At 40.9% G+C, this 15,577-nt stretch overlaps 1 protein-coding gene across 1 annotated transcript in view; it reads left to right on the forward strand.

Annotated features, from left to right (window-relative positions):
* SORCS1 (sortilin related VPS10 domain containing receptor 1) overlaps positions 1–15,577 on the forward strand; it is a 218,782-nt gene that overhangs the window by 178,317 nt on the left and 24,888 nt on the right. Inside the window, exons 17-19 of the mRNA XM_031062725.1 lie at positions 4,806–4,919; positions 5,631–5,802; positions 14,504–14,690. Coding sequence (XP_030918585.1) covers positions 4,806–4,919; positions 5,631–5,802; positions 14,504–14,690 — 473 coding nt within the window. The remainder of the gene's footprint in view (positions 1–4,805; positions 4,920–5,630; positions 5,803–14,503; positions 14,691–15,577) is intronic.

The raw sequence follows: 15,577 nt of genomic DNA on the forward strand, positions 1-15,577 counted from the left end.
TTCCCCGTGCAGGGAAGGAGGAGCGGCCAGGCCAGGCTGGGCCATTCCCGGCTCTCCGTGCAGGGAATGAGGCTCGGCCAGGCCAGCCTGAGCCATCCCTGGCTCTCTGTGCAGGGAATGAGGCTCGGCCGGGGCCATCCCTGGCTCTCCATGCAGGGAATGGGGCTCGCAGCCAGAGGGCAACAGCGCCTCAGGAATGGGGATCCGGATGCGCTGGAGCCCTCGGCAAGTCTGTCCTAGCAACAGCCTAGAAACGAGAATCTCCGTCTTCCTTTAATTGATTTGGGTAAATGGATGGCACCGTTACTTGGGTGTTATTAAAGCATTAATTTACCCGGTTTCCTCACATTGTGTTCCTTCCTGCCTTCTGAGCAACCTCCTAGACACAGATGGAAACCTTTGGTGGAGTTCACCCTTCAGCCACCCGACTCCCAGGTCCTTTAATGGGACTTTGAGTGGAGTGTCCCACTGTCATGAAGTTCTTCTGTCAGCGCTCCCATACGTCACACCTTTCTGAGAAGTATGAGCCTGTTGATACTGGTGCTAGTGGTTTTGGATAGCCAGAGAGGCACAAAGGTGCCTTGGTACAACTGGGAATCAGGTCTGCTTATTTATTTCACAGATGATGTCAGCAAGGATCTGGCTGGCTCTTTTTATATTCTCGGGTGCTTAAATTACAGCCCTGCCTGCTGAGGTGAGCTCCTAAAACATCAGAGTCCTGCATCAGGAGAAAGTGTTCTGACAAACCCCAGGGAGGCAGGGGACAGACACTGAGTGGGGTTAGATTCTGCTGCTTTGTGTGTCACCAGCCGTCAGTTCAGATCTTGCAGGTGCCAGCTCTGAAATAAACCTACATTTGCACCCTTTGGTAATGGGCTTGGTTAGCTAACAAATAGTAATTTAGAATAAATTTTTACTTCATTTTGAGTGCTTGTGGAAAATGCAGATTCACTATGCAAAATCTACAGTGCATCTCTGCATCTTTAAGGGCCTGGATACCTACTGGGCATGGATTTACTGGAAAGGTTTTGGGGATTTTAGGTTCCATATTAACATAAGCTGGTATAGCTGAACTCTAAATAGTGCAATGCAATTATAATTGTACACCTTTGTAGATCCACAGTTCAGACTGTAGCTGAATCCATTCTTATCTGAATTAAATCCCATGTCAGGTCCTGTAGAACTGGGGAACAAGCACTGCTTCCCTTTAATGCACATTTACACTTGAATCATGGTTAAATATCAGAAAATGGTATTAAGTGAATAAAAAGGTAGTGAGACTTTTCCAGTGCTGTGGCCACAGTTATTTCTTCCCACCATGGCTTTTGGAAACTGTAGAAAAAAGGTGACTCTTTTCAGGGATAGTTCAATTCCATCCCATTTAATGTCCAAAATGTTTGGAAAGCTCAGCATGCAAAAGCACAAGGAGCATTGTCAGCTTCTGGCATAGCTGACCTTAAGGTGAAGCTGTTAATCTTAAGGAATTTCCATGATTACATGCTAAGTCATATATTGATTTTTAGAAGCTATAAACATGGAAATCACTCATCTGAATTAACTGGTTATTTCTATATCTTAGAGCAGTAGGATTTTAATAATTCTGTCTGAATTAACAGTTTTACCAAACAGTATGTTTGTCAGGTCTCTTTTCAAATTACAAACTTCCTTAGGGGATTTCTTTTCTTTGATTATTACCTGTGGTGAAAATAACATTAGAGAAAGGAATTTATCATGAGCATTGAGTAGAGATACAAAACGTCTGGAATGAATTTGTATCTAATTACAGAAAAGAACTTGCAGTTCTACTTGACTAAGACAAATAGGATTCCAGTTTAAACCAGTAAAAGGGTAAAACCATAATCAATGAGAGCCGCAAGACAGGCTGCTTCCTACTGATAAAGCAATCCCTGATGGCAAATGCTCACTCCTTTTTAGGAGATACATTATCTGTGTCACCCGAGTTCTTTTCAGGCAGGCACAAAATATCATCAATATATGCAAATTCCAATTCCCAGTTCCCAGACAATGACTCAGGGAGCTGATTGCAGGCTGAGGCTGATGCCTTCCCCATCTCCAGACTTTGCTGTACTGGCTCATGCTATGGACATCCAATTGATGGTAATGCTTCTTGATTGCTACAAAGCCTGTTGTGCCAAATTGTAGGCAGCAATTTGTTGTCAGCATCAGTGTTCTGCGTGCACCAGCCTGTAGCCAAGGAATTCATTAGATTCCAAGACTGCGGAGGTGAACGGGTGGCTGCTGCATCTGTGGAGGGATATGGAGCAGCAATTCATGTCATTTGCTGGGATGATATTTCTGTAGGGCCTTAATGAGCCAGATGATTTGCAAGCCTGAAAACAACACTGTGCAACTTCTGTGCTTATAGCTATTTCTGCTGTGGAAAATCCTGGGATTTCTTTCTCTTGACTTTGAGAAATACGATCCACATACAGTCTAAACTAGTTAAGTCCAGCTTGGCTTGACCAGATTTACAGGTAGGAATAGGAACCAAAATAGTAGCTTGAATGTAGACATGTGCATAGTAAGAAAGCCCAGACTGCTGCATCAAATTGGATTGTGAGTACTGATCCCCTCTGAGGCAGATTTCACTGTATTAGTTTGTTTTGTTTTCACCTGATTACAGAGCACTGTCTGAGTGTACAGTGTTACAGCTTTTTAATTAGAGTCACACACGATAACTTAGGAATACAGTGCTGCAGAGTATTTACAAATGAATTACAAAAATACAGGAGTCCCATTTGTATGTAAATATTTGTTTTCTCCAAGCAAATCAGAATGGTGTTATTCTTCATTACAAAGTGTATTCTGCAGCTATAGTGTTCTTATTCCAACAAGGATGATTATAGAAGCACATGGCAGTGGAGAATTGGCTGGCTGATGCTTCCAAAGCAATTAAGCAGCACTGAGTTGGAACCAGCTGAGTAAATAGATTGATGAAAATTCAGTCAAAAAAAATGAGGAAAAGACCGTTTAGGTCATCTACTTTATTGCTGTTTCCTAAAGTATGTTCTCAATTACTTGTTGTAGATACCTCAAGCACCACAGCTGCCAAAATGTTCCCTTGGAACAGTCATGCAGTCCAATATATGTTTAGGAGTTTTCTTAAATGATAAGTAGCATTAATTTCCTTTTGCTAATGTCATCTTTTTAATTTTGCTATTTTAAGATTGCCTCAAAACATTTTTTTCTTTATCCAAAAGAAAAAAGTTGAAGCAGAATTAAAATGTGGTGACTGAATTTTTTTTTTGATGTCTTTCTTGATAACCACTACATAAAAACTTAACAAAGATAAATCAAAACATTGTCTCCTTTCTTCCTTCTTTGTCTTATATCTTGGACCAGTACCAAGCTTCTTAACATTGTTTACTAGTCGCTCACTACATTTTATTTTTAAGTCATCGTGCTTTTTCAAGATACTTGAACAAAGTCTTCATTAAGTTAAACACTCTTCTTGTTGTTAATATTTTGCTATAAATATCTCTCTTGGTGATGGTCTGGTAGGTCTCACCCTGGCCATGGGCTGATGGCTGTCTTGTGGCAGCTCTTGGAGGCTCCACTAACTCTGATCAGGTTGTTGGGGGTTCTTCCATCTGCTGTTTTTTCTCTCTGCTTCTTTACATACATATACAAATATAAGCCCTTAATCACATAATCTAACACTGCCCTACTCCTCTTCTCTTGGAAAATCAGGCTACTTGGTAGCAAGGCATTAAAGATAATAAGTAAAAAATACTTGCAGAAAAGTGCCATTTTAAGATCAAGGAGTGTGTTGCAACTGGAATATTGGAATGGATTTGGTGGACTCTGTATAGCAGTTCTCAGAAACAACATCCCATTACTGCTCCATTATGACTATGGAGAAGGCTTAGTAAAAGGAATAAGAATGATTATCCAGCCAAGCAGTCCTCATTACTCAACAGCTGGAAAGTAATCCCACATGTGAATGGAATACTGATTAAAGAGGTTTTCGTTAGTTGGATTTTTTTTTTCCCTGCAATAATATATTTTTTTAGAGTCCTTGTATATTTGGAATCAGGAACAATTTGAAATGTTTTACTGAAACCAAAGCAAATTTAGTCATAGCTAAGCTCAAATTGTGACAAAAGATTAAAGTTTGACTTGTTGTTTCTAACATGTGATTTTTGGTATCATTTCCTCATCCAAACAAAAAGAGAATTGAAGATCACAGAATTCTTTCCCATTACCAAATATGGTGTTAATGTCTTCAGGCAAGAGCTCTCTCAGGGCTGTAAATTTTCCTGTGCATCCTGTGTGATATTGTTTCCAAATGCAATTAGCTTTTTAGCCCTTCCGTTTTCTAAGACATGACTGAGACAGTGGTGATTTAACTTAGCTTAGATTTCTGGGGTTTTGAGGGGGGGGTGGTTTGTGTGGGGTTTTTTTTTTTGGGGGGGGGGGTTGTGTTTGTTTGGAGTTTGTTTGTTGGGAGTTTGTTTGTTTGATTTGGTTTTGGTTTTTTTATATTTGAGCCTAGATTTGATCCTGAAAGGTACTGTCTGTGGAGAGAGAACAATTGATGCAATACTCATAAACTACCTGCTCTGGTTCTTCTTTTTTATACTGGGATTTATGCAAGATAACTACCCCAATTAAAAAAGATGAAGTGGAATGAAAAGTCTGTTCTGTCAGTGAAAATAAAATCAGAAATCCTAGTAAACAGACAAAGGAAAATCAAAACTTTTATTAACAGTAGAGAGCATGAGCTAACACCGTGTTTGTTCTTTTGGGGCTTTATGTGATGGTTTCTTTTAATGTCACAACAGTGATTATGGATATGAACGCCACAGCAATGGGCAGTGTTTACCAGCATTTTGGTATAACCCATCCTCCCTGTCAAAAGACTGCAGCCTTGGACAGAGTTACCTCAACAGCACTGGGTAAGTGGCTCACCAGCCTTTACTTCGCTAGAGCATCCATATGGATTTAATCCAATGACAACTGCAGATTACACCTGTAGATGTGCCAAAGCTGGCTGAAGCCCTTGGGACACTTTCATCACCACCTTTGTTGGGTTACACATCTGTCACTCCAGATCTCCATCATGTATGGCCCAGGTTTTTTGCTGGAAGATGATGCCTTAAAAAAAAATTGGGGGGAGACTGTAAGGTCAAATCATTATTGTTTCTGGAAAGGCTTCCCTTAAAATCCTGTGAAATCAGGTGGGGCAGAAACACTGGAAGATAAATTAGTGGAGAGAGTTGAAAGTGATGTCCATGTGAAGTGAAGGACAGCTAGCTTGAATGCTGACTGTTCTTTGGCCCTCTTGGAAGTCGATGGAAGATGTAGTTTAAGTTTAGTTCCTGGCAGACTTCATTTATGATGCAAGTGATTAAAGCAAACAAAGCAATCCAAGCTGTGTTTGGAGGGTTTGTACATTGTACCCAAAACCTAAACTTCCCACCTAAGTGATACACCTACACTACTCTCTACAATCTACTTCACACTCTAATGGGTTCTAGTCTATCATGAAGTTCAGGAAACTTTCTCCACGAATGAGGGTCAAAGTCAGTGCTCCCCTAGGAGTCAGGGCACCGCAGAGCAGACAGGGAAATATTCCCTGGGTTCCCACACTCTGTCTCCCTTGGCAGGTACAGGAAGGTTGTTTCCAACAACTGCACGGACGGGGTGCGGGAGCGCTACACGGCCAAGCCCCAGCAGTGCCCGGGCAAACCTCCGCAGGGGCTGCGCATCATCACGGCCGACGGGCGCCTCACGGCCCAGCAGGGCCACAACGTCACCTTCCTGGTGCAGCTGGAGGAGGTAGGATCCGTGGGACATTCACCCCGGGTGTGTCTGAGTGCAACTCATGCCAGGAGAAGTTTGCAAAGAGGATAGTATAAAAAAGTTTGCAAGACAAGGCGGTATGAAGTCAATCACGGCCAGGATGTAGCTGGGTGGAGTTGCCTCCAAAATGTATGGAGATGAAAGGGCTGTCATTGTGGTGCCCAGGGTAATGTCTGGGAGAAGTTGATAAAAAACTGGGATTTGGTTTAATTTGGGAATTTCACAGGAGAGCTGAAGACTGCAAGTTTGAATTCTGATCCCCCATCCTTAATTGTGTTCTTTGCTTCCCGCTGGTTTTTGAAACTGAATTTATATATTTGTTTTCCACTGGCTTTAAACCAAAGATGAGAACTAGTACGTGTGCAGCTGGGTCCCCATCACACAAATCGGTACATATTGTTTAGGCATTTATGGGTGAAATCTCAAGATGTCCTCAGCAGGTTTAACTCTGAAATTCATTGCTATTGTGAAGCTGATTTGGGCTCTGATCTGTGTTTTTATTATATCTGTAACTTAACTTGGTATTTCATTGTTCTGCTCCTTCCATTCTGGAATCCATAGAAAAAAAGTATTTAAATCTTTTCACCTCTTTCTTCTTTTCAGCACTTCTCTATCTGTGTTTAATTGCAGGTGCACAAGCAGGAACATTCACAAAGAAGTTTTCTCTTTTTCCCTAGTCTAATTTGATTTCTTTAAACTTCTACCCCTTTTCCTCTCTTACTGGCCAATAAATCCTAAAACAACTATGCTTTAACACTAAGGGACAATGTACATCCCTTTATAGTTTAGAGTATTCAAGGGACAATGTACATCCCTCTTTAGTTTAGAGTATGATTTGGAGTATTCAAGGAAATTACTTCTCACTCTCTCCATAGTAAATGTCATCTCTGAGGAAAGAATTTTTTTTTTTACATCTCTATTATTGATGCTTTCCCCAGCAGACTGGTGTCCTGATTTGTAAAGGCAATACCATATGATACATCATATCTAACCCAAAGCAATTTTTGACCTGAGTGTTTATTTTCTCCAAAATATGGTCACTTTGTTTCAGTACTGACAGTCATACAGCATTGCTACTGTGGTGCTGTAATTACAGTGGGAACATATAATTTCATCTGGTTAAGTTATTGATTTCTGAATTTAAAGATGAAAAGGGTCCAAAACAAGAGTCAGTCTCCAGGCTTAAAAAAAAAAAAAAGAGGAAAAAAGTGCACTTTCCATCACCCTTCTCTTCTGAGCAAAGTTTTAAAACAGACTGGGAGAAGGAGATGAATGATCTGAATAGTCAGTCACAAAACTATCAAAGAATTATGCCAATAGTCAGAGGGAGAGACAATCACCCACAGCGTGGGAGACTCAGGACAAATGTCCTGCTCTTTCTTCTGTGAGTGCTTCAGCTCGCATATCATGTAAGAGAACCCTGACCACTCTGTCATACAAGGAGCAGCTGTGCATTGTTCTCTCTCTTCTATTCATTCTGATCTTTTCTGGCAGCTCTGCTTCAGTGTGCACCAGAGTCTGGAAGCAACACCTTCTCCACTATGAGATGGTGCCTCTCTCATGCTGGGTGTCAAGGAGTACAGAACAGATGTTTTGATGAGTGAGTGAGTCAGTTCTGAGGAGATCTAAAGGGAGCTCTTCTTCCAGTGTATCTGATAAGGAAGAGGTTAGGAATTGCTCTGAGGGCTGAAGCAGTATTGATCAGCCTCCAGCCTTTCCAATTACTCTCCCTGTTAGATGAATCTTGACCTCCTGCCCCTAGATTTGTCAACTTAAAGAGCAACCAACAAAACCTTTGGGTATATTTTACCCAGTCTGACAATAACTTTGTGTGGGTGTTGCAACAAAAGAAATATTCAACAAACAGGAATATTTGCCCAGTTATGTGCAAGCTATAGGGGAATAAAATGTAGTTGAAGCAGCAGAAGTGTGTGTAGACTAAACCATTTACCAATTTAACTGTTTCAGTGACAAAAAATCCACCACTCCCTAGGAAAGTTAAACAACCCATCAAAAGAACAAGCATCCTTTTATAAAATGGATATTGATTTCACAGAATAATTGAGGTTGAAAGGGATCTCTGGAGATTTGTTTAATCCAACCCCGCTTCTCAAAGGGAAGTTCCTTTCCCTTGCATACAAGGCAGAAGTATCACAAGACAAGAATTTGCCAATTTCTATTCAGTTCTGCCCTGCACAGGTGTATAGCACAGTACAATCCATGATGATCAGGATCCAAAAAATCTGTGCCACTCCATTTTTACTGAGGGGAAGGCATCAGAAAAGTTGAAAAGGGCTGGATATGTCACCTTGCACATCTTTTCCTGCAACAGCATGTGAAAAAAGTGTGTCCTATTCAACCCTTTCCCCCTGGAGTGGTGAGCAGTATTTTGGAGTGCTACACCCTGGTGAGGATCCTCCTTTAGTGTGAGTGACAGCTGATATCTTTCAGGGTGTGAAAAAGCAATGGCCTTTCCTTTTGCATCTTAACATCTCCTGTATCCCTCTGAGACAGTTTGTTTGAAGCCTTCAAATCTGCAGAGCTGTTTCATACACTGCAGCCTCCTGGCTCTCTTTTTTCATGTCCATGTTCCACTTGATCTGCAGGAAAAGGAAAAAAAAAAAAGAGAAGCTGGTGAGCCAAGGTACAAGAGTCTGTTTGAGATTTGTACTCCTGTTATCTTTCTAGGGCTTTCTGCTCCATCTAGGAATCTACCTGGGTTTGAAAAGAGTAACAAACTACAGAAGCAGGTTCACTGGAGGCCCTGAAAATTCACTGTGTCTCTGTGGTGGAGCAGATTGCTAAGAGGGCAGGGAGAGACAAATGGCAGCAGTAAAAATCTGATGTTTTCACTCAGGTGTGGGATTCAGGGGCAGGAACCACAGCACAGTGGTTCCTTGTAGAGCCTGGTTGTGCCTGTGGTGATGCTGAGAGCCACACCTGTGCATTCTGACAAAAACACAATGTGAGCAAAAAATGCCCCAAGAGAAGCAAGGACAAGGCATTCAGAAGTGTTCTGCTATTGAAGAAGACACAAAAGAAAATCATCACTGAAGTCTGTGCAGGTGGAGGGAGGGCAGGAACCGAACCCAGGAGCACACTGAGCATTGCTGATTTCTGAGAGCTGGGATTCTGGCCCAGTTTCTCTAATCCTGACTCACATGAAATTTTCCTGTGAAGCATTTATATCTGGCAGCATATAAATAACATTAAAAGCAAACCCAACCAACAGGTCATATTTAAATCATCTGAAGATGATGTAAAGAATTCTTTCAAAAGTGATCTAAGTCACCTATCACCTTTTAGAATTTCTGTATGACTTCCTCTAAATTGCTTGCAAGATCACCTTGCACTTAATATTTATGGCCCCGTTATTGGAAAGGTTTGGCCAAGTTATTTGTCCAATTAATCTGGGTATAATTATCATGGTTTTTTTAGTGGGTGACAATAGCGAGGAATCATCAATATTGCCTTTACTAACTATCATGTGTTGCATTTTATGGTATTTTGGAGGTGTTTAGTAAGCAAGACATCATACTTAAGCTGGGAATTTTGATCTTAAATTTCCATGAAATAAGCAGAATACCAACAGCATTTTTGTCATTGCGTGACAGCACATGAGACAATTAGCTATGCTTAAATGCAAATTTTTCATTGCCTAAACAAGCTGCCAGTTTAAAGGTAAATCCTTTGCTCTGGCCTGGGCAGAGATTCAGGGTTGGTACCTCTCACACTGCAGCATTCAACAAGAGTTGTTTATCAGCCTAAAAACCTGAGTCCTTGCTTTATTTTTGGACAACAACAAAAGAAATCCAAACCGTGAAGTTACGAAGGCGCTTTTCCTACTTAAGTTGTTCAACCCAATGTCCTTGACATGCTTTGCTTCTCTGTTGTAGAAAACAGAGGGATTTTATTAAGTATGTGTTGTTTCTGTGTGCCTTCCTGATCACATGGTGATGTAGGTCTCTTGCCTGTCACAACCACAATTGTTATTTGTGTGTTGGAGTTATTTGTATGAACATCAGACACTTGTGCTGCTGTACTGCTTCAGCAGAGACTCTGAAAGCTGCAGCCTCCAGAGCAATGCTGTTCAGCACAATGCCTTTCAAACTTGTTTCATCCCATTGCTCACACATCTTTGCTGAGGAAATGGATGGTAAAGACATTCAGGGCAGGAAGGTTCAGGGCTTTGACTGTTTCATTACAGATAATTCACAGAGAAACTGCCTCCTCTAATTTATTTTTTATCTTGATAAAATGACAGCCAAAAATCTTTGACATTCCAGGTCTGCCTCAGTTCTCACTTGGCAAAGTCACTCCACTGGGAGTAGATTTTGGCTTGCTTTTAACTGCTTGCTGCTGCTGTGTGATGTTTGGATTAGACTAATGTGTGGGGAAAGCTAATTTGTTCCTACACTTCAGGCCACAGGCTACAATTCAGGCAATCTGAACTCATTCCTGAGCTGCACTCTCAGCTCCTTCTGCGTGACCTTGAGCAAGAAACTTAAACTTTCTGATGTTTTATTCCCTTCTGCCTTATACCCCCCATGCCTTGCATTTGTGTAGTGATTGCCCATAAATCCAGAAGACTCTCTCTTACCATGTGAACATACAAATGAAGCCCTGAATTTCCTAAAGACTGCCGTGGCTCTCTGTAATGACAATGTTGATACATGGCTGTACAAGGTACACTGTGTCTTGGGTACATTTAATGAGCTTGGGGATCCTGCTGGGGGCACAGTGCCATTAACATTTCCCACCTCAGCACTATTGTTTGGTGCAATTCAGTATTCAACTCAGCTGAAGTTTCTGGAGATGAGCTTAGCATTAGGATTGTTCTGATTGTTGATGTACTCAAATTAAAGATGCAAAGCTAGTAGTAATTAAAAGCACAGTCTGTATATTTTTTTTATGGTATCCCACTGTGTTCCCTCTTTTGATATCACAAGTTTGTTGGTAATGATTACAGAAATATGAAACCTTCATCATAACTTTCAATGCACATGCTGAATCACGTCTGTTTATCTTACTAGCAGCACTACACTCCTGTAATAACACACAAATAACACAGAATGTACCCTCCCCTGTACCACTGTCATCTGAATTGTAATTGCATTTTCTGATGAGGACAAGCTGGTTGGGATAAATCAGAGCCTTTCATGCATTTTTAAATTCGTTGTTGAAATTCCATGAAAATGTATGAAAGTGGACCTTGCCTTCCTAATGACACACAGCACTACAGTCTGATAATGCACTTCCAGTCACACAAGTTGAATTATTCTGCATAATCCTGAGAGGCTGTTATTGATTCCTGTGGGGCACAGAAGATCTAGTACTATAAAAAGAGCTCATAGCTGAGTTGAGCTGCCACAACTGGCAGTCAGGATGAATGATGTGATCAGTACAATTCACTATTTGGTGTTGAAAAAGAAGTACATGTGAAAGGTATCAAGCTATTTGCCCTGTTAAAAGGCACCTTTCTATTCAGTTTCTGATTTGAAAAATTAAGGCCATCTCTCTGAAGGCGGGGATTTGCACAGGAAAGCTTATTTTTGAGTTCTTGATCAAATTGGATATGGGTATCTGGTAAAATTAAGACTATACTTTAAACAAATCTAGATTAAATGTATTCCATGTGTAGATATTCCATTCCAGTAAAAATATCTTTGATGAATGATTTCTTTTGGTGACAGGAAAATGCCAAAGAGGGAAAGGAGTTAATCTAAAGAAAGCACAATAAATTAATCCATGAAAACCTCCAACAGCAGCCGTATCTGTTTCTTGAAAAGTATAATTAAATCTATTGTCAACATCTCTAAGGAAGACACAGAAGTCAGTGCATAATTAAAGACTTAAAAATGAAATCTGAAACATGGGAACCAAAATTATAAATCTTGAGCTGTGTTTGTTCCATTTTTAATATTTAGGTACAAATACTCAAAGTCAATAAGGAAAATGCATTATTACAACTTTGAGGGCAAGATTACAGTGGTGTGTTTAAGAGAATGCTTCTAGGTGGGTCTCATATTTCACATCCACCAAAATACTGAGAGATGCATAAAAGTAATCAAAATATAAAAATATTACTGCAAACTGTATGGGCTGTTTCCTGATATACCCTGAGGCAGGAAGCTTCCCAGAGTTTTTTGGTAACGTCCAGGTCTTGTGTGCATTCAAGATGCAGGAAAAAGGTGCACTTGGCTTGGGAGGCAGGATCAGGAAGGAGGGAGAGAGGAATATTTTGTATATTCTTGAAAAAAAAACTGGACATTCAATGAGAAAATACCTTAGAAAACAGTAAATTTCTGATTTACATTTTAGTAACCAATGTTGTCTAGGTAGGTAAAGGGTTTTAATATGGGGCCTTGGCAAACTTGTTTTTAGTTTTGAGGGCTTCTTTTCAGGCTAAAAGTTCTTAAGGCTTAGCATATGTTTAAGCCTTTCAGTGCACAAAAGCCTTTATCAAGATTGCAGAGAAAGGGGTTAATCTAAAAAAGACACAATTAATTAATCCATGAAAACACTCCAGCAGCAGTGTCTGTCTCCTGCAAGTAATGCAGGGAGTTTTGCATCTGCCTAATTTGGGCTAAAAGCTTCAGAAAGATCCTATTGGTGGAGTTTTGAGCTTGACAAAATAAAAAGGAGAAGCTGGAAAAAGCAATAGGGAGGGGGTTTTGCAAGATGTATGGATAGGAATCAAATTGTTGCAGAACAAAATTTCTCTTGGTAAAATAACCTCTTGCAAGTGGCTCTGGAGATGTGCTGGAGACAAGAGACAGTGACAGCAGGGTTGGTTTAAATCAGGTGTGGGCTGTGTGGGAAGTGTCTGGATTTTGGCTCATCTGCTTTCTCTTCCTGTCTTACTCTGCCCGTGCTCTTGCCTTGCACAGATAAAATATTAGAACAAGTCAAAACACAGTCTCTTTATTTTCCTGACTTTTCTCTCCCACTTCCTAAGCTAGAATTTTTAATGTCAGATTTCCAAAATGTGGCATTTTCAGAGGAGTGTAGCAGCCTGGATCTTACTGAGTGGAAAATGTGTTTCCAGTTCAAAGGGTTTTAAAACAGGAAAGGCCAAAACAAATAAAAAAGACTGGGGGAACAGCAGCCGAAGTTCTCTAATTAGATTTTCAGTTTCTGTCAGCATCTTCTCTACCTAGAAATTGAAATCTAAATCTTGCATGCCTTAGAAATGGCTCCTTTCCCTGGCTACACCTGTAGGCAGCATGAGTTTCATGGCTATGGACAAAATAAAGACAAGAGGAGAAAAAGGTTCATTAGAACGCAAATTTTGAAAGTTGCAGAAATGAGGCTGTCACCCTTTTCAACTTCTGCTGCTACCTCAGATATGTGGAGGAATATTCCCTGACCTGAGACAACGTTCAGCTGCATGGTCTTGAATATCCTCAGAGCTGGTAAATCCTGCAGGGTCACTATGGTGGCACGGTTTTAACCATGTGAAAAGCTTTTCAAAGGCACGTTCAAAGACATCATCTCCTTCTGAGTAAGAAAAGACAACTAAAACCCTAATAATGATGGACCTGGAGGCCTTGGGAGAGCATCAAAGAGTACTTCAGAGACCTCTGTATTTGGTCTGAGTCCTGCACTGGAATTGAGATAAGAATAGTCCCCCTCTGAAAGATGTTCAGAGGTCATGTGTGTTCACTTCTGGCTGTGGAAGCAAATCCCATTTGGTGGCTTCTATTTGCTCTGTCAAACAGACACGAGTGCCCAAAGCACTGCATCATGGTTGAATCTGCACCTCTTTCTAATAAATCAGCTCAACAAAGGACAGAACTCTGTTCTTCAGACCATTTCCCCTGCCACAACTTCAGTTTGGGATTCTCCACAACAGAGCAACACAGTTATTTTTGTCTCATCTATTTGGAAGCAGCAGAGCTTCCAGCAGGGTGCCAGGGCAGTGTAAAAACAACTTTGGTCTATTAAAAGAGAGCATCTGGGAAAATTTGTTGCTCTTGCCACCATCAGGTATAGCTCTGCTCTTTTTGCCTTCCATTCAGACAAGCCTCCACTATTTCTGCCTTCACAAGTTATAAAAAGACTGAGAGAACATGAGGAATATAAAAGTTCTGTTACAATTTCCTCTTATAGTCACATACATTCACATCTCTTTCTGGTGTGGATACCTGCCTGATGCCATCCATTCACACAGGTACCTTTCATTCCAGAAGGGGAATTGGGCATCCAGAGGACTGTCTCTCTGTAAAAGGAAAAAAGAGAGAAAAAGGAAGAAAGAAAAAGAAGAGGAAACAAACCCAAAGTAAATGAAATGTCCTTTCAGCCAATTTTTTGAAAGGTTATTAATGATCAGCTGTTAATTTTCCATCATTCCAGGCAGTGCCCATTGCTTCAGTGCACTGGGCTGGGGAGGTGCTCCACAGCAGTAGCCAGCAAGGGTGAGCACAGGCAGCGTGAGCACCATGCAGAGCCAGAGGGGGATTTCCTAGGGGGTGAGGATGTTCAAAGGTAAGGCAAGATGCTGCATCTCACATGAATGGGAGGGATGTTCAGCAGCCATGGCTGCTTGACAGGCCAGTGCAGGCTGTTCCTCTGGTACATCAGACCTTGCTACTGTTTTCTGGTTGGTCTCACCCCACTGTTCCAGTCTGTCAAAAGCAAAACAGAGTCTGTTTTGATCCTTTCTCTTCCACCACAGGGAGACCTCCAGAGATCCCTTATCCAGGTGGATTTTGGAGATGGCATCGCTGTGTCATATGCCAACCTCAGCTCTACAGAGGATGGGATCAAGCACATCTACCAGAACGTGGGCATATTCCGGGTGACCGTGCTGGTGGAAAACAGCCTGGGCTCTGACAGCGCTGTTCTCTACCTGCACGTAACATGTATGTATCTTCATACCCCCTGTTAGCTGCTGGTTTTCTTTTAGAATTGTTACTTGGAGCTAGAGGTGACATTTGGAATTTGGCAGCTGGGTGCAGAGAGGTGGGAAATGATGAGTGTTCACGTGTCCTCCAGACAGACTGCTGATTCCAGACTGAGAGGAAACATTGATTCATTAAGGTTGGAAAAGACCTCTAAGATTATCGAGTCTAATCAATAACTTTTGCTTTTTTTAATCATGTTTTACCTCTAGTTTTGGATAGTCTAATTTGGGACACCTCAAAGGACTGTCCAGCCCTTTCTGAAATGCACTTTCATTATCAAGCTTACACTTCCAGAACAACAGAGACACCCAGGGATCTTTACTGACTTTTAAAAGCTTCGAATTTTACTTTGAGCATGTTTTGCTCTCTAATGAAACACACCCACCTCTGGAATGGAAACCAGTGCTTTTCAGTGTTTCTGTTGTCATAGGAACCAAAATCTTTGTATTAAATATTACTGCAAAAAAAAAATTATCCTCACATTGCTTTTCTGCTATTCTTTTTTAACCTTTTCATACTTCATATGGGTCTGATTTACAACTGAAATGTATCCCAAGTTCTTGGATAAAACCAACATTGTATCCTTTCATATTTATTCTAGCACATGGTTATGAACCTATGAACCCAAAGGGTCACTCTATTTATCAAAATTTTGTAACATTCCTAATGGATTTTGTTTGGGGCAATAATTTTCTTTATACAGTGGGGTTTTTTGTTTGTTATTTGTGTTTTCACTGTGTGCCTCTGTGCCAGATTAACTGAGAAAAAAAGAAATTCCAAAACCTGAAGTTATGTTTACAGAAATATTATTTACCACCTACCAAACTTACTCCACATATTGTGTA

The sequence above is a fragment of the Geospiza fortis genome, unplaced genomic scaffold, assembly GCF_000277835.1.
Source record: "Geospiza fortis unplaced genomic scaffold, GeoFor_1.0 scaffold130, whole genome shotgun sequence".
In the NCBI taxonomy this organism is placed as follows: Eukaryota; Metazoa; Chordata; class Aves; order Passeriformes; family Thraupidae; genus Geospiza; species Geospiza fortis.